The sequence below is a fragment of the Podarcis cretensis genome (assembly GCF_951804945.1).
Source record: "Podarcis cretensis genome assembly, chromosome: 2".
In the NCBI taxonomy this organism is placed as follows: domain Eukaryota; kingdom Metazoa; phylum Chordata; class Lepidosauria; order Squamata; family Lacertidae; genus Podarcis; species Podarcis cretensis.
In genome coordinates this window covers 127028470-127053705 of record NC_137171.1, presented here as the reverse complement: position 1 = coordinate 127053705, position 25236 = coordinate 127028470, and the positions used below count along the sequence as shown (strand labels likewise).

Below are 25236 nucleotides of genomic sequence, written 5' to 3'. Positions count from 1 at the left end.
CATTCTGGGGCTTGTGGTTCTTCGTGCCGACAAACCGGAAGCCGCTCCCCTGGAAGCCCCGGATGAGGAAGGCGGCGGCCCCGGGCGAAGCGGGGCCCGAAGAACAGCGGCGGCGACGACAGCAGCAGGAGTAGCAGCAGCTCCGGGCGGGAGACATGGACGAGGAAGAGGCGGGGGACGGATCGGTGAGGGTCACGGACCTGCCCCCGTTTCCGGTCTCTGAGCCCCCGACTTCCGGTGTCTCATAAATAAAGGACACCCTCCTCTCGTTCCCCCTCTTTATTTTTTTCCTCTTCAATCGCGAAAAGAATATTTGGGCTGGGGGTGGGGAATGTTCTGGTGACCTTTGACTCCACCCCCTCAGCCCCTCGTCTTTGGCCAGTGCGCATGCGCGGTGGGGCTTCCCCCTCTGCACCTGTTGGGCTCCTGCCTGTCGCTTTTTAAGTCGACGCAGCCCCTTTGGGCTGCAAAGAGGGAAAGCAGGGCAGAAACGCAGCTGGACGAGCCATAACGGGGAAGGCGGGCTGAATAACAATAGTAATAATAATAATAATAATAATTAATTATATTTTATATTATTTGCACCCTGCTCATCCGGCTGAGTCGCCCCAGGCCCTCTGGGAAGCTTCCAGCATATACAGAAACCTAATGAACCATCAGACATTGCAAACTTCCCTCTTCTGGGCTGCGTTCAGGGGCCTTTGATCTGTCCATTCCATGTGGCAGAACCTTTGCCCTTTGGAACTCCCTGCCTCATGACACCAGGCAGGCAACCCTTCTCTCACTTTTTCCGGCACCAGTTGAAGTCGCCTTTGTTTAAACAAGCCTGTCCAGGGGTTCAGAAAATCTGTATGCGTTTCTAGTTTATTCTGCTTTTAACTTTCCATTTGTTTTAAAGTCACAGCTGCAATTTTTAAAGTGATGATTTTACTGTTTTCATCTTTCTTTTTAAAGCACTTGGAGGTCTTCCCCTGCCTTGACACGCGAACACTGGTTTTTCCTCTGAACAGCCCTGCGGGGTAGAAACCGGCCCAAGGTCACGCAGTGAGCCTCATGGCTGTTCAGGGATTTGAACCCGGGTCTTTGATTCTATTGCTCTAGACTCCCCACCAGCTCAACTGGCCCTTGATGGAAGCAGCCCTTGCCCGTGTTGGGTTACAGCACCAGACTCAAAAGGGCGGCAAAGTTAGGACTCTGACCATGTGTCTGCCGGTTAATGGCTTCCTCTCAGTCTGACCTGTGGGGGATTAAAATTGTGCTGAGTGTGACCATTTGTGTCTCCCCTCTGAGCTCCTTGCAGAAAACATTATCCAGTGGCTGAAGGGGAGAGTGGTTCTGGAGCTCAGATCCTGGCTCTTGTGCTCAGATCGTGCTTCCTGATATGCCCCATGGAGGACCTTAAGGTCCATAAATAGCAACACTCTAGTGGTCCCAGGCCCTAAGGAAGTTAGATTAGCCTCAGCCAGAGCAGGGCCTTTTTAGTGATGGCTCCGGCCTGGTGGAACGCTCTGTCTCATGAGACCAGGGCCCTGCAGGATCTGATTTCTTCCCGCAGGGCCTGCAAGACAGAGTTGTTCTGCCTGGCCTTTGGCTTGGAATCAACTTGATCCCCTTCCCCTCTTTCCTTTCTCCTTCTGTGATGGAACTCCTATTTGGGGACTTCCCTGGCTTTTTTCTGGCCCACGTGAAACCAGTCTGGATAGCTGGCCTTGGTGAAGACTTGACGTTTTCATCCCCCAAAAAGTTTTTGATTTGAGTTTCTACTGAAAGGAGGCTGCATTTTGAATGTTGTATTTTAATCTTGTTTTTAAGTTCTATTTTAATCAATTGTTTTTATATCTGGTGTTAGCCGCCCTGAGCCTGGTCTTGGCTGGGGAGGGCAGGGTATAAATAAAATTATTATTATTATTATTATTATTATTATTATTATTATTATCGTGGGCACCTGGTTGGCCACTTTGAGAACAGAAGGCTGGACTCAATGTGCTCTTTTCTTGCGTCCTTAACCTTCCTTCCTCTGCCCTTTAGGGTCCGAGTGAGGAGGCCTTGCAGCTGAACCTGGGCGAGCTGGACCTGACCTCGGATGAGTTCATCCTGGATGAAGTCGACAGTAAGTTCTCTTCCTTCCCTCTCCTTCAGAGCTACTTGCTTTGGGAAGGGTCCCAAAGGGTCATCCAGACTGACCTTTGTTCAAGGGAGGGCCAGGAAACTGTTCCACCTCCTCCTGGAGAGGAAGCAGGGTTCAAAATCTGCGTTTTGTGACTGGCGCGGGTCCAGTCGCGATCTGTGGGTTCCCGGTGGGCGACTGACGTCTCCACCTGCCTGAGCCCTTCCTTGAGCAGGTCAGCAGAAGAGCTGATTTATTGCATTTCGGATCCACGTTTTTCTCCAAGGAGTACATGGTTCAGTTAGGGTGGCGCTGTGCTCTATATTCCTTTTTTTTTGAATTTGCATTTTATTTATTTGTTAACATTCTTACATTACAATTGGTAAATGTTGCCATATTACATTACAGGATTTACTATAATATAATTTACAACATGTATACAAAAATTATATACAAATTTTATATACCTAGAAAGAAAAGGGGGAAAAAAAAGACCAAAGGGAAAAAAAAACAAATTCCCCTCCCCCAATCATATACATACCAACACACTAGACTTCCTGTCTTTCCTGTTGTATATTCCTTTTTTACAAATGAATGTACTCTTATTATTGTATATTTCTTTATATATTATCTAATACATTCCTATATCAATATGTGCTCTTAGTCTTATTTCTCAACTCAGTCTCACTCCAACGTCAATCAAATGCTAGCATAGATAGCGAACCTTTATTGTATTTTTGAACATATGTTTTATATCTATCCCACTTTTCCATAATTTTTTGTTTTGAATTTCCTCTCAGGGTATTTGTTAACTGTGCCATTTCAGCAAATTCTTCTAGCTTGTAATGCCAGTCCGTTATTGTTGGGGCTTCTTGTTCCTTCCACCCCTTTGCCACCAACGTCCAAGCTGCGGCCGTTGCATATAAGAATACCTCCCTAAAGGCCTTCTTGTTCTCTAAACTACTTATCCCCTTGGGTTTGCCGATCGGAAGGTCGGTGATTCGAATCCCTGCGACGGAGTGAGCTCCCGTAGCTCTGTCCCAGCTCCTGCCAACCTAGCAGTTCGAAAGCACACCAGTGCAAGTAGATAAATAGGTACCGCTGCAGCAACTCCCTCCTGCCGCGAGAGGCGGGCAGCAGCCGGGCCTCGGACCTGCAGCCAGGAGCGCTGCCTCTTCCCGCGCCCCGAGGGCTCCCCGCGCCCAGTAACCCGGGGAAAGCGCCGCACTTCCACCACTGGCCCTGCTTCCACCACTGGCCCCTGAACCCCAAGGCTGAGGCTCATGGCGCGCACCCCGGCTTGCAGCTCCTCCGCCGCCCTTCCAATGGGGCAGCGGCCCGCAGGGACGAGCAGGCGCGCTCTCTGTCCCCAGCTGAAGCCGAGGGGGGCTTCTGGTAGCCCCGGGGTGGGAGGCGGAGGGGGGTCGCTGGCTGCAGCCGCCTCGCCTCGCCTCCGTTCTCCTCTCAAATCAGACACAGACGGCTGCTGACAGCGAGGAGAAGGGGCGGGGGTGGAGAAGCGCAGCGTGGGCAGCGGGAGGCGGCTGGGGGGGGCTCGCAAGAGAAGCGCGCCCCGCGGGACTGAACCAGGTTCCTCTCCCCGGCTCCCGCAAAGCGACGTGCCCGTCTTGTGCTCTCCGCAAAAGGCGCCAGATCAAAGCAGCAAACGGTACAGATCCACACCACGCCCCCCGCGGAACAGTCGTGCCCTCCACATCACAGGCAGCTCAGAGTTAAACTCTGCGCCCGAGGCTCTTCGGCAACTCCGGAGGCGGCGAGTGCGCCCCCCCCAGATGTTGCGCCCGGTGCGGCTGGCCCCCCTTGCACCCCCCACGCTACGCCACTGGTCCCATTGCACCAGAAGGTGTTTAGTCATTCTGGCCACATGACCTGGAAGGCTGTCTGTGGACAAATGACGGCTCCCTCAGCCTGAAAGCGAGATGAGCGTCACAACCCATGGGCTCCTTTACCCTTTTTCACCTTACATGGTTCACTCCCCTCCTCCTGTGAGGTAGGTGAAGAGACTGCATGACTAGCTCCCAGCTCACCCTGTGAGCTTCATCATTTCTGATTTGAACCCTGATTTCCCAGATCCTAAACCGACACTCTAACCCATGGGTAGACAAACTAAGGCCCCGGGGCTGGATCAGGCCCAATCACCTTTTATCAGTGTGTTTTTACATGAGTAGAATGTGTCCTTTTATTTAAAATGCATCTCTGGGTTATTTGTGGGGCATAAAAATTCGTTCATCCCCCCCCTTCAAAATATAGTTCGGCCCCCCACAAGGTCTGAGGGACAGTGGACCGGCCCCCTGCTGAAAAACTTCACTGACCCCTGCTCTAACCACTACACCCCACTGGCTTGACTTTATTCTGGGTGGTTTCATTTGATGTTTTAATGGGTTGTAAACAGTGTTGAGATTTTCCCCCTTTAAAATATAAAACAGCATTTTGGGGGCTTGGGGGGGCTGCGTGTCTTGAAAAAAGGGGGGGTTCCCTCCTGCCCATGCCCTGCTCTGAGTCATGGCCAGTGGGAAAACCTTTCCGTCTTGGCACGATTGCTCTGTCACGCCCCCATCAATTTTTTTTTTTGGGGGGGTAGAGGCAGACCAGCCGTGTTCCCCCCCCCGGTCTTGACCTTGTTCTTTCTCCCCCCACCCCCCCAGTTCACATCCAGGCCAACTTGGAAGATGCTCTGGTGCAGGAGGCGCTGAAGACGGTGAGAGGGGGGAGGTCTGCCAGGGCTGGGAGGTGGGGAAGGGACAGTGCCCCCCCGGGTGGTGACCCCTCCCCATTCTGTCCCGCAGGGGGTGGACCTGAGGCACTACTCCAAGCAGGTGGAGCTGGAGCTGCAGCACATTGAGAACGCCTCCATCAAGGACTGTATCCTCAGAAGCAGAAGGGTTGAACGGGGCACCCAGAGGTCCTCTAGCCGAACCCATGCAAGGTGGAAAAGGCTCACCAGAGCCCAGGAACAGAGCTGGCTTGGCCTGGCTTTCTGCACAGGGGGTGGGGGTTCTGTGCAGCCTGTGCTTTGGGCATGCACCCAAATGTTTGGGGCTGGAGGAGGGGGACTTTCGTCGGCTGTCTCCTCCCAGCAGGCATTTCTCCTTAGCGGCCTCATCCAGACATCAAGGAGAGCAAGAACATTGCGTCGCTCCACACGCAGATCACGGCCTGCGACGCTGTCCTGGAGGTGAGGAGGGTCCCCACCTGTAGTAGTAATAATAATAATAATAATAAATTTTTATTTATACCCCACCCTTCCTGGTTCAGAAAACTGGGCTCAGGGCGGCTAACAACAAATTTATAAGACTTAATTTATGCTACAAAAAACAGCATAAAATACGGTATAAAACGTGAATAACAATAAAATAAAAAATCAATTTAGGGGGGAAATCCATCCAATAAACATTAGATGATCACCAGGGCTAGCTGGCTAGATTAGTCTTAGTAGCGAGAAGACCAGGGGTGAATTAGCTGTGGTGTCTCAGAGCAGGTAATCTTCATAAAAAGGGGAGGGGGAGGGAAGGAAGGGCAAGAAAAGATCAGGCTAAGTTCAAATGGAAAGCCAGGCGGAATAGCTCTGTCTTACAGGCTCAATGGAAGGAGGTTAAATCCTGCAGGGCCCTGGTCTCATGGGACAGAGCATTCCACCAGGTCGGAGCCATCACTGAGAAGGCCCTGGTGGAGGATAGTCTGACTTCCTTAGGGCCCGGGACCTCTAAACTAATTATTCAAGGACCTTAAGGTCCTCCGTGGGGCATACAAGGAGAGGCGGTCCCGTAGGTACGAGGGTCCTAGGCCGTGAAGGGCTTTAAAGGTCAAAAGCAGCACCTTGAACCTTTGGGCCCTTGACCACTAAACTATGGTTATACATGGACCTTAAGGTCCTCTGTGGGGCAGACCAGGAGAGGCAGCCCCGTAAATATGAGGGCCCTAAGCCACAAAGGGCTTTAAAGGTCAAAACCAGCACCTTAAAGGCACATTAACTGTTTTAAATCTCATCCTGCCTGCATTGGGAAGGGGAGAGGGAGAGTCACAAAGCTGTATTTCACCCAAGCACCAGTGTGGGGTGTTGTGCTCTGCTCTCCCTCTTCACGATGCCCCGATCTCTTGTTCTCAATGAGGCTCCTCCCTCCCAGAATCATATATAGGCTTGTCATTGGAAGAGACCCCTGGCGGTCATCTAGCCCAACCCCCTGTAACACAATCATCTCAGCTAAATAATTTCTGACAGATGGCCATCCATTTCAGGCAGACCTCTTGTTATGTTCAGTTCAGGTTACGTCTTTTCAGGTTGTGTCCCACGGCGACCTGGAAGTACCGGAAAGGGTTACTTCTGGGTTTCGCCGCTCGCGCATGCGCTCAAAATGACGTCATGTGCAGAAGCGGCGAATCGCGGGACGTATAGACGTGGGTTGCATTCTGCTCGTGTTGTGAACGGGGCTCTGGAACGGATCCCGTTCGCAACCAGAGGTACCGCTGTATTATGTGTTATTATGGTATTTGTGTTTCTTATATTGTGATCCACCCTGAGGTCTGAGGGTGTAGGGTGATATGCAAAATTGATTGATGGATTAATAATATCGTCGTCCAACCACTGCTTCAAAACCTCCAAGGAAGGACAGTCTACCGCCTTCCATCCCACGGTCAAACAGATCTGGCTGTCAGAAAGTTCTTCCTGTTGCTTAGCTGGAATCTCTTTTGGAAGATGGCTCTCCTGCGAGCCCCCCAAGGGGGAAGTTCAGGGGCGGGCAGCCAGCCATCTCCCACTGTCTTTGTCCTCCGCTGCCCACCTGCAGCTCCTCAAAAGGATTTTTTCCTCTGCAAACATAAAATTTCCCCCCCTCCAGTTAATCATTCCCAGAGGTAGACTTCTCCTGAGCGAGGAGGTTCGTATTAATAATAATAATAATACCGGTAATAATAACAATGATAATAAATTTTATTTATACCCCGCCCTCCCCAGCCAAGACCGGGCTCACGGCGGCTAACACCAAATATAAAAACAATCGATTGAAATACACTTAAAAAACAAGATTAAAATACAACAGTAAAACATTAAAATGCAGCCTCATTTCAGTGGAAACTCAAATCAAAAACTTTTTGGGGGATGAAAACGTCAAATCTTCACCAAGGCCAACTATCCTGACTGGTCCTACATGGGCCAGAAAAAAGCCAGGGAAGTCCCCAAATAGGAGTTCCAACACAGAGGGAGAAAGGAAAAACGAAAGAGGGGAAGGGGATCAAATTGATTCCAAGCCAAAGGCCAGGCGGAACAACTCTGTCTCACAGGCCCTGCGGGAATAAACCAGAAATCAGGCCCTGGTCTCATGAGAGAGAGCGTTCCACCAAGTTGGGGCCAGTGTTGAAAAGGCCCTGGCTCTGGTTGAGGCTAATCTGACTTTCTTAGGGCCCGGGACCACTAGGGTGTTGCTATTTATGGACCTTGAGGTCCTCTGCTGGGCATACCGGGAGAGGCGGTCCCGTAGGTACGAGGGTCCTTGCTTCCTTCAGCCATTTCTCCCTAAGCATGACCCCGCCTTCCCTTCCTCCCTGCATGTTGCAGCGCATGGAGGCCATGCTGAGCTCCTTCCAGTCCGACCTGAGCAGCATCAGCTGTGAGATCCAGACCCTGCAGGAGCAGTCGGTGGCCATGAACGTCCGGCTGCGCAACCGCCAGGCCGTCCGAGGCCGCCTCTCCCAGCTGGTGGACGAGCTGGTGGTCCCCAACATCATGATCAGGTCCGTGGCACAGGTGGAGGGCGGGAGAAGCACCAGGCGAAAATGTCTCCCTTCGAAACAAAGACTGAAAAGTGCATAAGTTCAGATCCAAGCAATATTCGCTGCTAGTCAGTCTTTCGGTGTGGCAGCAACGATGCCCTCTGGAACTCCCTGCCACTTGAGTTTCAATCTCTTTTTTAATTTTATTTTCAATTTTTTTGGGGGGTGGGTTGGGAGACGGGAAGTCCTAGGGGTGAGGGTGTGACACCCCCCCTCCCCCTGCGTTGTCTTCCCAGCACCATCCTGGAGTCGCCCGTGACAGACCAGGCCTTTCTGGAGCAACTTCACGAGCTGAACAATAAGATCAACGCCGTCAAGGAGCAGGCTTTCCGTGAGACCATGGCCTGTACGGATGTGACCGACATCCTGGACAAGCTGAAAGCCAAGGTGAGGGGTGAGGGGACACCCCCCCAGCTGAGACCCTCCCCCCTCCCCACATAACCCCCCATTCAGGGTTGGCACCTTGGTGAGTTGTCTCGTCAAATGCAGCCCCTGGCAGGTATCTTCTATCCATTGCTTGAAGGATGGATTTTTGTTCTTCCGGTTCATCAATGCCAGTCTTTTTGTTCTGTCAAAAGGGCACGGAGTGTCCATCAATGCCCTCCATGTATTCCTGTTGTGTTTTAAGATTTTTCTGATACAGTGGTGCCTCGCAAGACGAAAAGAATCCGTTCCGCGAGTCTCTTCGTCTAGCGGTTTTTTCGTCTTGCGAAGCAAGCCCATTAGCGGATTAGCGCTATTAGCGGCTTTTAGCGGATAAGCGGCTTAGCGGCTTAGAAAAAGGGGGGGAAAGGGGAAAAAAGTCGGAAAAACTCGCAAGACATTTTCGTCTTGCGAAGCAAGCCCATAGGGAAATTCGTCTTGCGAAGCGCCTCCAAAACGGAAAACCCTTTCGTCTAGCGGGTTTTTCGTCTTGCGAAGCATTCGTCTTGCGGGGCACCACTGTATTGTAAGTAAGCCAGAACTGGTCTGTGACCGTAATAATAAAAATTCAATTCAATCACCCATGCCGTCCCTTAGCTAGACAGGGATGTAATTCAAAAGGTTTTTTTCCTCTGCAAACATAACATTTTTCCCGTCCAGTTAATCATTTCTGTCACCCTCTCCCAAAAATTTACCAACGTGGGACATTGAACGAACGTCTTTTTTGAAAGAAGCGCTGTCACAAGGGCAGCAGTTTCTTTTGTCCTTCCCAAAGTCTTTGTTTCGTTGTCATAGAGGCCAAGTTCCTGTTTCTATGTGCATTCTATGCCCACATGTCTCCCTCCGGCTAAAACCTCTGTTGCTATTACCGTATTTTTTGCCCCATAAGACGCACCTAGTTTTTAGAGGAGGAAAAGGGAAAAGCCCCATTTTTGGGGGGATCAGCTCACAGTTGTGCAGCTTCTTTTGCAAAGGGGAAAAGCCCTGATTTTTTGAGGATCAGCTCAAAGTTGTTGAGCTTACTTTGCAAAGGGGGGAAAAAATCCTGTTTTTATGGATTCAACTCTGTTCTGTTCAATTCTGCAGCTTCTTTAGGAAAGGAAAGGGAGCTGTTTCTACAGTTTCCAGACAGATATTCTAATCAGCCAGTCACATGTCGCTGGGGAAACAGCCAGCCTCCATCTGCAGAACATTCAGCAATGGAGACCTGGCCAAGGGGGCAGAAAGGGAGCCAGCGATCGACCACACTTTCACTCCATAAGATGCACAGACATTTCTCCTTGATTTTTAGGAGGAAAAAAGTATGTCTTATGGAGTGAAAAATACGGTAGTTATTAAATTTCTACCGTGCCCTTCGTGATTGACCTCATATGGGGAGAGGCAGTCCTCGCAGTCCTGAGCTTTTTAAGGTTTTATGGGTCAAAACCCGCCCTATGAATCTGACCCAGAAACTACTTGGCAGCCAGTGCAGAGATTTGTCAATTCTGGAGTGATTTGGGGGAGGGGATTTTTGGACGGGGAACTGCTCCTTCCTCACTCTGCGTTGCCATGGAAGAAAGGCTGAGCCCCCGCCCCCCAGTCCTCTTCCCTGACCTGCCCCCCTCTCTCCCCCTCCTGCCAGGCGGTGGCCAAGATCCGGGAGTTCATCCTACAAAAGATCTACTCCTTCCGCAAGCCCATGACCAACTACCAGATCCCCCAGAATGCCCTGCTCAAGTACAGGTAGGAAAATGCAGTGCCCCTTCAGGAGTCTCCCAGCATTCCCTGCTGCTGGCTGGGCCAATAAGAGAGCACAATCCCACAATCCCCTGCCTAGTTTCGTTTTCTGGCCACCCGCTGTGGACTGCCAACTCCCAGCAGCCCTTGCTCAGCCTGATCGGAAACATCAGGCGCATGTGTGTGTGTGCGCGCCCTGCGTTATGAACACTTGTTTGATTATCTTATTTATTCCATTTGCACAGCGCCCTTTCTCCAAAGATCCCAGGGCAGTGTTCAGCTTTCAGAGTGTCACTTTTAGAAAACACCTGAAGGCAGCCCTGTATAGGGAAATTTTAAAATGTCTGATAAATAAAAAATGCTTTTTTATTTTAATGTTTTTAATGTTTGATGTATTACTGTATTTTAATCTTTGTTGGAAGCTACCCAGAGTGGCTGGGGAAACACAATCAGATGGATGGGCTGCTGCTGCTGCTGTTGTTTGGTGGGCAGTTGTTGTTGTTGTTTATTTTACACAGCATAATAATAAGATCAGCACAGTAGTAATCCCCCCTGACTTGCTCAAAGTGTTGGTGCTGACCTTGAAAGCCCTAAACGGCCTCGGCCCAGTATACCTGAAGGAGCGTCTCCACCCCCATCGTTCTGCCCGGACACTGAGGTCCAACGCCAAGGGTCTTCTGGTGGTTCCTTCACTGCGAGAAGCCAAGTTACAGGGAACCAGGCAGAGGGCCTTCTCGGTGGTGGCTCCCGCCCTGTGGAACACCCTCCCACCAGATGTCAAAGAGAAGAACAACTACCAGACTTTTAGACGACATCTGAAGGCAGCCCTCTTTAGGGAAGCTTTTAATGTTTGGTGCATTACTGTATTTTAATATTTTGTTGGAAGCTGCCCAGAGTGGCTGGGGAAGCCCAGCCAGATGGGTGGGGTGTAAATAAATAAATAAATAAATAAATTATTGTTATCATTATCATTATCATTATCATTATCATTATCATTATCATTCAATGCCCAGAGACCTGGGAATGTTTTTGCCTGGCGCTTAGAGACATGCAATGATGGTGCCACCACAGAAAAGGCCCCCCTCTGGACCTCATGGGGAGGGGGACACACAGAGAAGGGCCTTGGATGGCAAGCGCAAGGTCCGGGTCAGCTCTTGGCAGGGGGCTGGTGTGCAAATTCCTCTGGCATCATCCTGGCTCCTGAATTTCCCAGCATGCCTTGCTCAGGGCCAGGAAGTGAAGTCTCCCCTCTCGCCATGTCCCCCAGTCTCTCTCTCTCTCTCTCTCTCCCCCCCTTCTCTCTGCAGGTTCTTCTACCAGTTCCTGCTGGGCCACGAGCGCTCAGTGGCCAAAGAGGTCCGGGACGAGTATGTTGAGACCATGAGCAAAATCTACCTCAGCTACTTCAAGTCCTACACCAGCCGCCTCATGAAAGTGCAGGTGAGTCTCCTTTTGATAACTCGAAGAGTAGGAAAGCACCCCAAGGTCATCTAGTCCAACCCCCCTGCCATGTGGGAATATTTGTGGGGCTCAAACCCACAACCCAGAGATTAAGAGCCTCGTGCTCTACCCACAGAGCTACCTGCTCTTGTTTTTGTCATAAACGAATGCTAAATAATATTTAAAAAGCGCTTTGGTAAAGGTTCCGTGACGCATCTTAAGAGCAGCGGTAAAAAGGTACTCCTGCCCGAAGGCCAGTCGTAGCCGACTCTGGGGTTTTGCGCTCATCTCGCTCAAGAGGCCGGGAGCCAGCGCTGTCCGAAGACACTTCCGGGTCACGTGGCCAGCGTGACGAAGCTGCATCTGGCGAGTCAGCGCCAGCGCCGCACACGGAAACGCCGTTTACCTTCCCGCTATAAAGCGGTCCCTATTTATCTACTTGCACTTAAGGGTGCTTTCGAACTGCTAGGTGGGCAGGAGCTGGGACTGGAAGACGGGAGCTCACCCCGCCGCGGGGATTCGAACCACCAACCATGCGATCGGCAAGCCCTAGGCACTGAGGTTTTACCCACAGCGCCACCCGTGTCCCTTCAGTTAAGAGCAGTGGTTGTAAACAGGAAAACCAAATGTCAGATAAATAAACTGTGAAATGTGGGTTGCGCTCGCTGAGCCTTGGGGACATAGCTTTTCCCTTTTCTTGCGAGGAATCCTATTCGGAATAAGGGAATTTCCCTTAAAAAATGGGAAACGTTGACAACTATGCTTGGGGATCCTGTCCAACTCTGCAATTCCATGATTTTAAGTTCGGTTGCCCAAGCGCTAGAATAACAAAGTCCAAGTTAAAAAGTGGGAATAAATTTTGTGTTCACAAAAAGGGATAATACCAGCGTTACCTGATGATCGAGTCTAGTTCCAGGTTTGCCAGGCTCATCTGGAAAACGTGCATGCCGTAAAGGAATGCCAGATCACGTAAAATGTGCTTGGAGGTGCTAATCCTCATGGAAATCTCAAATTACGCATCATTTCCTCCGTTGTTTCAGTATTCCCTAGTGAGTGGCGTAAGGTTTCGAGGTGCTTCCTATCGAATTGCAATTAATATTTGAGCTGGCAAGATTGCAAGATTGCTCGATATATCTATGCTGGTATCATCAGAAGTATTCTGTGTTAATTTTGGGTGACAGCCGTCTGTCCATTCTTTCAAACTCCTCTCTCTCTCTTTCTCCCTGCCTGCAGTATGAAGAAGTGGCCGAGAAGGACGACCTCATGGGGGTAGAGGACACGGCCAAGAAGGATATCCTTTTTGCGGGGACGACGACACTTGCACTGAAGGGGCAGAAAGGCCGGATCAGCCCTGCCCCTTTCCCAGCCTGGCCCCTGATAACAGGGTTGGAATAGATGACCTTTGGGGTCCCCCTCCAGTTGGGCTGGCTGCCAAACGGGAGCTTCGAGAGCTGCCTTCAACAATTCCCTCTTGTGAGGGCTTGGATCCTGAGCAGAACTCTCATTATCGTCTATTAAATTTATCAGTCACAATTTTTTTGCCATTGCAACTCAGAAAAAGCCACATTAAAACTGGGCAGGGACTGCATTTGAAACAGCCCACCTGCTCCCAAAGGCCACCATTGGCAGCCAAAGACCTGGCTAGGAATGAAATAATAATAATAATAATAATAATAATAATAATAATAATAGAAAATTAATTATATGCACCACCCATCTGACTAGTTTGCCCCAGCCACTCTGGGCAGCTTGAGGAGATGTAGTGATGGCACCAGGTGAGCCTCCCAGGGAGAGATTTCCGCTAGTGGGGAGCCGCCACCAAGAAGGCCCCGTTCCCGTGCTCCTTTGGGGGGTTACCCACAAGGTCTGGGTGGGGTCTGCCTCCCTGGGCACGTTTCTCCCTTGACTCTCCCTGCTGCCGCCACGCTTTTTCTCAAAGCCGTCCCTCCGGAACCGCAACACCATTTTCACACTGGGGAACCGGGGCAGTGTCATTGGGGGGGCCGAGCTGGAGGGCCCCATCATCGTCCCCCACTCTGCCCAGAAGAGCGACGTCCGGGTGAGTCCCCCTCTTTTAACCCTCTCCTTTCTGGCTCCCCCTTTGGGACTGGGCTCTATGAAAAACATCTAAATATTAGGGATTCTTGGAGCAGCTGTTTGCACCACTTTTGAGCATAGCTGTCAACGTTTCCCTTTTTTAAAGGGAAATTCCTTTATTCCGAATAGGATTCCTCGCAAGAAAAGGGAAAAGTTGACAGCTATGCTTTTGAGGCTTATCATCATCATCACTATTATTAAGTAAATTTGTATACTGCCCTTTATCCATAGATCTCAGGGCGGTTTACAACATAAATGCTCTGAAGCCCTCCAGTGGGAGGCAGTTCCACAGGTTATGTCCTTTAATCAGTCCCGATTCCGCCAATTCTAGCGTTAGGCAAGAGGGATAAAAAGCTTCCTCTCTCCGCTCTCCTCCAAGCTGGGCAGGATTTTACAGACTCCGATTGTGTCGCCTTTCCCCAACCCTACAATGTCCCTTTTCGTGGGCTTCTTCCCATTTGGGGACATCGGTTGAGGACAGGCCTGATCCGGCAGCCGGGCTCTCCTTGGGTCCTTATGGAGCCTTCCGCCCAGAGCCAGTCTACCTGGATTCCCAGGTTCATTTGGCCCTTGCGAGAAGAGGCCGCTGGCCTGAGCTAGCTGTCTTCTTGGAGAAGGAATAGATTGGGGTGCCAGGCGTCTCCCCCCTCGGGGTGCAGAGAAGCTCTGCCTGCTGCTCTCCTGGTCCTGATCCTGACCCCCTTCTCTTCCCGCCCCCCCCCCAGTACCCCTTTGAGTCCCTCTTCCGCAGCCAGCACTTCGCCCTCCTGGACAACAGCTGCCGAGAGTACCTCTTCCTCTGCGACTTCTTCCTGGTGACAGGGACCCCCGCTCTCGACCTCTTCAACGCCGTCATGGGGAAGACGCTCACCATGTTCCTCGTGAGTAGGGGTGCCGGGAGGGGAGGCTGCCAGGGACGGAGGAAGGAAAGCGACACCCCCTTCACGTTCCCTTTTTCCGCCTCCCCAAAGCGTATGCTTCCAAGGAGCGTGACTTTGGAACTCCCTGCCTCTTGATACACGGCGGGCGACTTCCCTGTATGCTATTCGGTGCTGACTGAAAACATTTGGGTTTGTCCATGCAAAGAGTGGCTGGGGGAACCCGGCCAGATGGGCGGGGTATAAATAATAATAAATAATAATAAATAATAATAAAATTTATTTATACCCCGCCCTCCCCGGCCAGAGCTGGGCTCAGGGCGGCTAACACCAATAAAATCACAGTAAAAACATAATAGGGGGAAGGGGGGGAAGGGGGGGAAAAACACAATTTAAAATACAGGTTAAAATGCAATTTAAAATGCAGCCTCATTTTAAAGTAGCTGATAAATCAAAATAACTCAATAACTTGTGTGTGGGGTTTTTTGTTTGTTTTTTTTTAAAAAACCACTTTAAAGCAGTTTACAAAAAAAAAATGAAGTGGTAAAATGGTAAAAAAAAAATAGACAACAGCTGAGAAACCAAAACAGGTTACAATTCACATCTAGTTTCTAAGCATTGTGCTAACTTGATAACTCAAAGGGGTACTGGGGGCGGGGTGGGAAGAGAAGGGGGTCAGGATAAATAATAATATTATTATAAAGGATACATACACTTTGCATGGAATATAGCAGCACGTGGAACCCATTTAAACAAACTATAGCTGATTCAAAATAAATATATATGGACTTGGATAATGAAAATAATAATGTCCATATACAGTTGTACCTCAGAAGTCGAACAGAATCTATTCCGGGAGTCTGTTAGACTTCTAAAACATTTGAAAGCACAGTTTCCGATTGGCTGCAGGAAACTCTAGCCAATCACGGAAGCCGTGTTGGAAGTTCAGGTTCCAAAGAACGTTCGCAAACCAGAACACTCACTTCCAGGGTTGTGGCGTTCAGGAGCCAAAATGTTCGAGTCGCAAGGCATTCAACAATCAAGATACGACAGTTTTAGATTTGCTTATTCTTTTAGTAATGGAGTATCCCTTTCTTATTTTGACTTTCTCATGTTTATTTTAAGGGTTGTTAGAAAACTAGTGATAAAAATAAAAATTCGGGTTTAGGCAACCCGGATGCTTAGAAACTGGATGTGAATTGCAGCCTGTTTTGGTTTCTCAACTGTTGTCTATTTTTTTGACCATATTACCGTTTAATATTTTTTCTTTTAATTTTCAAATACCTTTATTGAAACTTAACATATGTACACAATAACCAAAATTCCCAATGATTCCTTCACATAACATATAATATCTAAATTCCAACAGCTGCATAATTATACACTTAATTATAAAACCCACCCCCACCCTCTACTTTCCTCCACAGCAATTCGACTTCTTTATATTTCTTTCTACCTTTCCCCCCTTGCATTCTATAATAAATTATTTTTGTTAAATCCTGATTTTTCCTTCTTTCTTCATTGGTTTTGTTATTGCTTACATTTTTTATTCTAAGCCTGTTAGCATGTCATTTTTAGAACAATGTTTTGACATATAATCTTTGAAATACTTCCACTCCATTCTTAACTTCTGATTTGATTGATATCTTATAATTGAAGTGAATTAATCTTATAATTGAAGTGAATTAATCTTATAATTGGGACGCGGGTGGTGCTGTGGGTTAAACCACAGAGCCTAGGACTTGCCGATCAGAAGGTTGGCAGTTCGAATCCCCGCGACGGGGTGAGCTCCCGTTCTTCGGTCCCTGCTCCTGCCAATCTAGCAGTTTGAAAGCACACAGTGAAAGTAGATAAGTAGGTACTGCTCTGGCGTGAAGGTAAACGGCGTTTCCGTGCGCTGCTCTGGTTCGCCAGAAGTGGCTTAGTCCTGCTGGCCACATGATCCAGAAGCTGTATGCTGGTTCCCTCGGCCTATAGAGCGAGATGAGCGCCACAACCCCAGAGTCGGCCACAACTGGACCTAACGGTCAGGGGTCCCTTTACCCTTTACCTTTAATCTTATAATTGAAGTTAATTAATCTTATAATTGAAGTTAATTAATCTTTTTTGTGAACTGCTTTATAGTGGGTTTTTTAAAAAAAAAACCACACACACACACAGACCATCAGGCGGCGTATAAATTTGTTGAAACAAATGACTAAATTGTGGGTTTGCCCTTTGGGTTTGTCTCTCCCTCCCCCCCCAACGACGGCAGAAGCACATGAACGCTTACGTGAGCGACTGCTACGACAGCATCGCCGTCTTCCTCAGCATCCATATCGTCCTCCGCTTCAAAGCCATCATGGCCAAGCGAAACGTCCCCGCCATCGACAAGTGAGTGGGGAAGGGGCCCCTTCCCGGGGGGGGGGCGGTCATAGCTGTCAACTTTCAGATTTGAAAATAAGGGATCAGCAGCCTCACCTGTCCCGGGGACAGTCTACAGGATATCTAACAATCTGGGATAGCAGCAGGAAGCAGCGCAGGAATAAGGGAATTTCCCGTAAAAAAAAGGGAAGGTTGACAGCTATTGGGGGGGGTCATCTAGTCCAATCCAGTTCAGGAATCTCAGCTCAAAAGATCCCTGGCAGACGGCTGCCCGACCTCTTCTCCATCCCCTCCCGCTCGACTGCTCTCCCAGCAGAGCAGGATTCCCCCTGGACCCGCCTGACAACGGAAGTCTTTCTCCCAGCCTTGCTCTCCTGCCGGGTTGAGGGCGATCTTCCCCCTGGCCAGCTGGACACTTCTGGTCTCCAGCTTTGGGGGGGGGGTCGCCTAAGGTACTGGATCTCGGGACATCTCCGTCAAATATAAATATTAAGTGAGGAATCCTGTCTGCCTGCTCTCCCCTGCTCCCCGCCCCGGACATGCAGGTATTGGGACGCGCTCCTGGAGATGCTGTGGCCGCGCTTTGAGCACATCCTGGAGCTGAACATTCAGAGCATCCAGAACACTGACCCCCAGAAGCTGGGCTTCCTCGACACCCGGCCCCACTACGTAAGTCTGGGGAGGGGGCGCCACACCATTCGAATCCCTTCCGAGGGAATCAGGAACAGTTTAACGAGGGATATAGCCTAGGTTTAGGTTTGTTCTTGTGCTTGCTTTTAGTATGTGTCTTTGCGTCTCTGGCAGGCAAGCAGCCTGATCAGCAGTAACAACTCTCCGCCAGTTTTATGTACGTTTATTTGCAAGAAAGACACATCCAGAGCACGGCTTTCTGCCTTCTCTCATTAACGACAGTTGATTAGTCTGAATCATGGTCCCTCCCCCAACAGGAAGAATGTCGCAATCCGGCTTTTCTTCCTCTTCCCTTCTGTTGCTCTCTGAGCTTCTCCCACCTCCTAGTATTGGGACTGATGGGCTAGTCTGCCTCCTCCCCACTCCCAGAAGACACAGTCTTGGACTCTGGCTTACCTGCTGGCTGCCTGGCAACACTCTGGCCACCTTCCAACTCTCCCTCTCCTTGAGAGCTAACAGCTTCTTCCTTGGGAAGGAGGGGGGCCGGGCTGTCCTTTCCAGACTCTGACAGCCAGCTCTCATCTGCAGAGTCAGCCCCTTGCTCACTCAATTTCTGAGGCCGACTCTTCCGCTGCGCTCTGGGGGGGCCACATTCCTGACATTGTGTTTTTATGCTGCGAGCTGCCCTGAGACTTTCAGATGAAGGGGGTGGTATACCAATGTAATAATTAATAACAATAATAGCAATAACAATAATGCCATTTGAAACTTCCCTCCTGACTCTTCAGAGCCTGGCCATGGGAAGAGCGAACCCGGAGGATGCTGGGCGGTTTGGTTTTATCTTCCTTAAAAGTACTGATTTGTCGACAGCATTTTGGCCAGCTCAAAAGAGGCTCTTGCAGCGTGGCTTCAAAACTCCTTAGGGGTGGTGAAGGCAGCCCCTGCACTAACACACAAAACTCAGGCTCACATCTCCAGTACATGACACAAAAGGAAAAAGGGCTGCGGGGGGATGAGGGGGAAAGAAAGCTCAGACGCCAACTTGCAGCCCCCTCAAAGTTGGTGGGCCTTGCCATTGCCCCTTCCCCACGAGCTTACCTGCAAACCGCCGCCCCCCAATATTTTATTCAAGTTGGCATCCCTGGTCTTCTCTCTCTCCCTTTCATGCAACTGGAAAAGGCATCCATCTCTGGGTGGGAGTTGAGGGAAGAGCCTGACAGAGCCGGTCTGGGGTGCACGTTCCCCGCCCCCCAAGCGTGCTCAGCTCCTAACCCTCTCCCTCCACCCCCAGATCACCCGGCGGTATGCAGAGTTCTCCTCGGCCATTGTCAGCATCAATCAGACATTCCCCCACGACCGGACGCTGACTCTGCTGGGGCAGTTGCAGGTAAGGTGGAGGCTAATTTAGTCACCATTACTTGTATTTAGAGCATTTGCACCAGAAAGGGACTTGGGTTCAATCAGAACGAGACACGTAGGCTCTCAGTCTTAAAAAAAAGAAAAGAAAAACAGCAACAGCATGCAAGGGAAAAGGTACAGGGAGGGAAGAGGAAAAACTAAAACTCAGGCAGTAGCATGTAAACAGGTGTCTCTGTTGGCGTACGCTGGCTTATGGCTAGCTGGCAAATGGGGGGCCTTCAGAGGGCCAGGCCCCCACCCCCGTCCCACCCTGTGATGCTGTTGCTTCTTTTTTGGGAGAGGGGATCATTTGAAGCACCCACCCCTTCTCTCCCTCTCCCTCTCCCTCTCCCTCTTTCTCCCTCTTCCAGACGGAGGTGGAGAATTTCGTCCTGCGGGTGGCGGCCGAGTTTTCCTCGCGCAAAGAGCAGCTCATCTTTCTCATCAACAACTACGACATGATGCTGGGCGTCCTCATGGTAAGGAGTGGTCCCGGGGAGCTGGGCTCCTGAGCCCCCTGCACTTGGGGGAGGGAGCGGAGGCCGAGATCTCCCAGCCCTGGTGGGTCTCCGGTTGACGGGCAGCCGGGCAGCCAGGGTTTCATTTCCTGCTCCCGGCGGCTGGACGATGAGAAGACTTGCTTCCTCTTTTCCTCCTGTCCTGAATTAGGCTGTTGAAACCAAGAGAGCTTGAGAACATGGAGCCACAGACTCCCAGGGCTGGAAAGGGACCCCCAGTGGCCATCTAGTCGGTGATTTATTAAATTTACGTACCGCCCTTTATCCAGGGACCGCGGTACAGTTTGCAGCATAGAACACAAAATACGTAGGCCATGTATACATATGAACCACCCTGACGTCCTTTTTTATAATTGACCTCATCTCCAAAGGGGTATTGTTGGGTTGATATTTATAATTATCATTTATTTATTTATACCCCGCTTTTCCCCCCTGACAGGGATTCAAGGTGGCTTACAGATAAATTACTGTATTTTTGGCCCATAGGGCGCACCTAGTTTTTTTTTGGGGGGGGGGAATAAAGAAAATAAATTATTTCCCCCCCCCCCCAGCCTCCAAACCAGGTAGGGGAACAGTGGGAAGGCGTGCTCCGCCTCCACGCTGTCCCCCAAGCTTGTGGGGGCTTGCAGATAGCTTCCTGAAGCCTGGAGAGTGAGAGGGGTCGGTGCGCACCGACCCCTCTCGCTCTCCAGGCTTCAGCGTAAGCCTGCATTCGCCCCATAGGACGCACACACATTTCCCCTTCATTTTTGGAGGGGGAAAAGTGTGTCCGATAGGGCAAAAAATACGGTATGCATTTTGTGTTTTTTACATTGTGATCTTACGTTGTGAGATCTATGGGCATACAAACAAACTAAACAAAGGTGCTCTCCTCCATGGTCTCCCAAGACAGACAGATGCCAATCAGTGTCATTGAATACACACACACACACACACTGTATTTTTCGGTCCAGAAGACACACCTAGTTTTTAGAGGAGGAAAACAAGAAAAAAATATATTCTGAACGAAACAGTGTATGCATGATTTTTGTGGTTCATGCTGTGGCCACAGACATGTGATCCATGTGGATCCATGTGCTTTGTAACCACATTTTTGCACCATTGCAGCCCCAGGAAACAGTGGATGTGTGATTTTTTTTGGTGCAGGCTATAGCCATGGTCATGCTATGTGATCTGATGGTGAATTTGTGGTGACCCAATGCAAAAATCCTGAGGATCCGTGGGCTTTTACCTCCCCCCTCCCAGTCCCTTATCTCTCTCCCGATCCCACCAATCAGCTGTTTCCTTTCAACACTCCCTTCCCTCTTGTTTGCCTTAGTGTCTTTTCCTTCGCTGGAGCAGTTCTTTGCTCCTCCTTTCCTTTTCTTCTAATTTCTCTCCTTATTGCTTTAGTCTTCCTGTTTCCCCCCTTTTGCAAGCTTGCTGTCTTTGCCTCCCCCCTCCCAGGCAGCCTCCTTTATCTGTAGCGTCCCTTATCTCTCTCCCCGATCCACAAATGATCAGCAGCTTTGTTTCAACACCTACTTCCCTCTTTCAAAAAAAAAAAAAAAAAAAAAAAGCACGATCTGCTTTTTGCCCCTGGGCAATTCGGCTCCAGGGACCACGCAGTCACTCCATAAGACACACAGATATTTCCCCTTACTTTTTAGGAAGAAAAAAGTGCATCTTATGGAGCGAAAAATACGTGTGTGTGTGTATATATATGGTGTGGGTGTGTGTATATATATCTGGCGGAGAGAGGAAGGCCTGGCTCTGCCCGCGAGGGGAGGGGGCAGGGGTATCAAAGGCCCCTTTCCCCCTACCCCACTTCGTGACGCCCCTCTTCCCACCTTCCCAGGAGCGAGCAGTGGAGGAGAGCAAGGAGGTGGAGGGATTCCAGCAGCTCCTGAACGCTCGGACGCAGGTAAGCAAACGGAGTGCGCGGAGGGAGCTGCGCCTAAGGAGGGAGGGCGCAGTTGCACCCATACCTGTGCCCCCTCTCCTGGGTGCTGGGGGTGGGAGACGAGTTTGAGGCAGGCTCCAGGAAGGCCCTGTGCTGCTGGCTTCAGCCGTGGAGCCAGGCCGCAGTTTCCTCTCCCCTGGGTTGCACACCCTCGTTTTCCGGGGCTTCTGGGAGATGGAGTCTAGCTAACGGAGGGCGGCTCCTCTGGGGGGGGGGTCTCTCCCATCCTTCCTTCTCCCTCTCTCCCCCCACTCTTTCTCCTTTCCAGGAGTTCATCGAGGAGCTCCTGGCGCCCGGCTTTGGGGGAATGATTGCCTTCGTGAAGGAGGCGGAGGCGCTGGCAGAACGAGGCCAGATGGAGAGGCTGCGCGGGGAGGAAGGTGAGGGGCCTGGCAGGAGCGGAGAAGCAAGGAGGCAGGAAACCAAGAGTTGGGACCCCGAGGGTCATCCAGCCCAACCCCCTGCATTGCAGGGAATATTTTGCCCAATGTGGGACTTGAACCTATGGCCAGGCCAGGGTGGATAAAAAACAATTTACAAATAAATTAAAAATCGGATTTTTTAAAGTTCAAAACATTTTTTTATTATCATTTAAATTGGATTTTTGAAATAAAATGCTTTCGGAGGAAAAATCTTTCTAAATATAGTTTTCTATTTAAGTTGCATTATAGTCCAAAGGCTATTCATCAGGAAACAAGGATTTGTTTTAAGTTTTTCATGTGTGCTAAAACTCAACCTAAGGGTTGACACACAAGGATGTCATTATTATCGGTCTGTGTATTTCTAATAGTATAACCAAATCAGTAATTTTTTATATGACTGTAAAAATGACTTCCAAAAAGGAAACCTTCATCTGGTTGTAAATATTAAGATTATACCAGCAAGAATGAGTCCTTCTGTAAAAAAAAGATTTCAAGTCTAGTGATTGATTTGATTTAGCTCATGGGTAGGCAAACTAAGGCCCGTGGGCCGGATGAATTCAGCCCGCAGTTGTTCCAGAAATCAGTGTGTTTTTGAATGAGTAGAATGTGGGCTTTTATTTAAAATGCATCTCTGGGTTATTTGTGGGACATAGGAATTCGTTCATTTCCACACACACCCCTCAAAAAATATATATAGTCTGGCCCCCCACAAGGTCTGAGGGACAGTGGACTGGCCCCCTGCTGAAAAACTTCACTGACCCCCAATTTCGATCAAATCCACCCTGCCCACGGCCCTGAGGCTAAGAGTCTCATTTGCTACTGACGGAGCGATTCATGGAGCTGTAGGGATGGAAACGGGTCCCCTGAGGATCATCCAGCCCAACCCCGCCTCCCCCGTGCAATGCAGGCGTTGGCATCCGTCTGACCTCTGCTTAAAAAACCTCCTGGAGGACGAAAGTCCCTCTTCAATGCCCCCCACCCAAATCTCGCCCCTTCCCCTCTCAGCCCGGGTGACGCAGCTGGTGCGCGGCTTCGCGGGGACCTGGAAGGCGGCGGTGGAGTCTCTCAGCCAGGACGTCATGCGCTCCTTCACCAACTTCAAGAACGGCACCACCATCATCCAGGTGGGCCCGTGGGCACAGAAGGGTTAATGGGTGCCGGGGGGGGGGAGGGAGGGGGCAGCCCCTTGGCTTGTGAAAGCCCCACCCTGAGCAAATTCAGGAAGAGCCTGGTGTGACTTGACCTTTCCATCCCCTAAAAAGTTTTCGATTTGAGTTTCCGTTGAAATGAGGCTGTGTTTTAACGTTGTATTGTGATCTTGTTTTTAAGTTTCAATCCATTTGTTTTTATATCGGGTGTTAGCCGCCCTGAGCCCGGTCTAGGCTGCGGAGGGCGGGGTATAATTAAAATTTATTATTATTGTGTGTATTATTGCAGCATCCAGATTTTCCCCTAAATCCGCCCCCCGCAAGGGAATAGGGCGGGATTCGGCTGAGGTCCCCCAGTCGCAGATTCCAAAAATCATCTTTAAAACCCCCCAGGCTCTCTCCCTACCCAATTTCAAATGGTTCTTTCAAACACCCCTCTCCAAAAAAAACCCAGCTGCTTCCTGCTTGTAGAATCTCAAGGGACCCCCAAAGGTCATCCAGCCCAACCCCCTGCAGCACGTAGCATGGGGTGTCTATTTGTTGCTGGCGGGGGGGCTCTCGGCTGTGCCCTTGTGTGTTGTCTGGGGGGTACCTGTGACCTTCTCCCCATCCCCCACCCCCCGTGTCTCTTATCTCACCCCCATGACCCCCCCTCTCTCTCCGCACAGGGGGCCCTGACGCAGCTGATCCAGTATTACCACCGCTTCCACAAGGTCATGGCACTGCCCCCCCTCAAAGCCCTCCCCGTACGCTCCGAGCTCATCAACATCCACCACCTGATGGTGGAAGTCAAGAAGCACAAGCCCAACTTCTGAGCTGGGGGTGGGGTTTGTGCATGGCGGGTTGTGGTTTTTTTGGGGGGAGGCCATATCACTGCTTCCTGCCCCCCTCCGTGATCTCCATGGGGTGGGGGGGGGGCAGCCCTGTTTGGGCCGCGTCTCCCGTTTGTCTCTCCGTCTTGCTTTGTACAGTGGAAATAAATTCTCTAGCAACTCAATGCCTGGGATCTGTCGCCTCATTGCCGGGAGGAAAAAAGGGAGCAGGGGAGTTTATTTCTGTGCAAGGGAGTCACAGCGCTGGAAGGGGGCCTGGGGGTCATCTAGCCCAACCCCGAGAGAACGAGAGAGGGGAGGCGTGTTTGTGTGAGGAGGATGAGGCCCATGCAGTTCAGACTCCTGCTCTCATAGTAAGGTAAAGGTAAAGGGACCCCTGACCGTTAGGCCCAGTCGTGGCTGATTCTGGGGTTGCGGCACTCATCTCGCTTTACTGGCCAAGGGAGCCGGCGTACAGCTTCTGGGTCATGTGGCCAGCAGGACTAAGCCGCTTCTGGCAAACCAGAGCAGCGCACGGAAACGCCGTTTACCTTCCCGCCAGAGCGGTACCTATTTATCTACTTGCACTTTGACGTGCTTTCGAACTGCTAGGTTGGCAGGAGCAGGGACCGAGCAACGGGAGCTCATCCCATCGCGGGGATTCGAACTGCCGACCTTCTGATCGGCAAGTCCTAGGCTCTGTGGTTTAGACCACAGCGCTACCCGTGTCCCTTGTGCTCTCACAGTAACCAATAGAAAAAAGACAGTCACGGAACTGAGAAATTGCACAAAACAAATGAAACACTATGAAAATCCCTGAAACGAGAAGTAATCGACTAGAAATATTATCTTGTGGAAATAAACTAAGTAATAAAAATCAAAAAGCTTAAGCAAAAAATTAGAAAAACCTAAGAATTGAACAAAGCCTTAACGGGATGCCGGCTTCAAACTTCGTTTCACTGAACTATTCGGTTTCCTCAGAAGGAAATAGAAAAATCACAAACTTTAAATGACCAAAATTCAAAAAGAGGGGTAGAAACCCCAAAAATTCTGAAGTGTTATAATCCTAGCTCGACCGAGGTAAAGCAAAACGCAGTAATAAAGGATTAAGGACTCAAAGGTACAGTTTCTAATACTGAATTTACAAAAAAAAGGGGTTTGAACACCTAGTTTTTGACAAAACCCAACTTGAAGAAAGCCAAGCACAGTACTAAAAGGTTGAGGACTCTTTCTACTGATGCTTTTACAAAAAGGTTTAAAAACCTAAATGGCACAAATTCAAAGAAAGGAATACAGGATAAGTTGTTTTAGATTTCAAACAAACTCAAGAACAGGGCTGAAACACTCCCATGGTCTAGATGTTACTGCTGATGTTAAAGACTGATCTTTTTGATTTTTATTATTTAGTTTTTCCCCTACAAGGTAATATTTCTAGCCGATTACTTCTCGTTTCAGGGATTTTCACGGTATTTCATTTGTTTTGTGCAGCTCCTGCTCTGATAGTGGCCAACCAGACCCCTGCGATCTGCCCTGAGATCATGTGATGAAATAAAT

The 25236-nt window shown here is 50.0% G+C and overlaps 1 protein-coding gene across 1 annotated transcript; it reads left to right on the top strand.

Moving 5' to 3' along the window:
- The first annotated feature begins 12 nt into the window (after nucleotides 1-12).
- On the top strand, nucleotides 13-23867 carry VPS52 (VPS52 subunit of GARP complex). The gene is made up of 20 exons (XM_079962295.1): nucleotides 13-185; nucleotides 2029-2110; nucleotides 4774-4826; nucleotides 4915-4990; nucleotides 5236-5303; nucleotides 7680-7855; nucleotides 8131-8281; nucleotides 9939-10039; nucleotides 11341-11473; nucleotides 12707-12764; nucleotides 13399-13532; nucleotides 14296-14451; nucleotides 16703-16821; nucleotides 17358-17481; nucleotides 18734-18829; nucleotides 19212-19319; nucleotides 21196-21261; nucleotides 21569-21680; nucleotides 22728-22846; nucleotides 23539-23867. The coding sequence occupies exons 1-20, from the start codon at nucleotides 156-158 to the stop codon at nucleotides 23683-23685; spliced, it is 2109 nt and encodes a 702-aa protein (XP_079818421.1). The 5' UTR covers nucleotides 13-155; the 3' UTR covers nucleotides 23686-23867.
- The last annotated feature ends 1369 nt before the right edge of the window (nucleotides 23868-25236 follow it).

What these genes read in the sequence shown, in the direction of transcription:
- VPS52 (XM_079962295.1), top strand. Translation starts at nt 156, where the DNA reads ATGGACGAGGAAGAGGCGGGGGACGGATCG. An exon ending in AACGTCCCCGCCATCGACAA is followed by an intron (nt 16,822 to 17,357) that starts GTGAGTGGGGAA and finishes CCGGACATGCAG; the next exon opens with GTATTGGGACGCGCTCCTGG. An exon ending in GAGGCTGCGCGGGGAGGAAG is followed by an intron (nt 21,681 to 22,727) that starts GTGAGGGGCCTG and finishes TTCCCCTCTCAG; the next exon opens with CCCGGGTGACGCAGCTGGTG.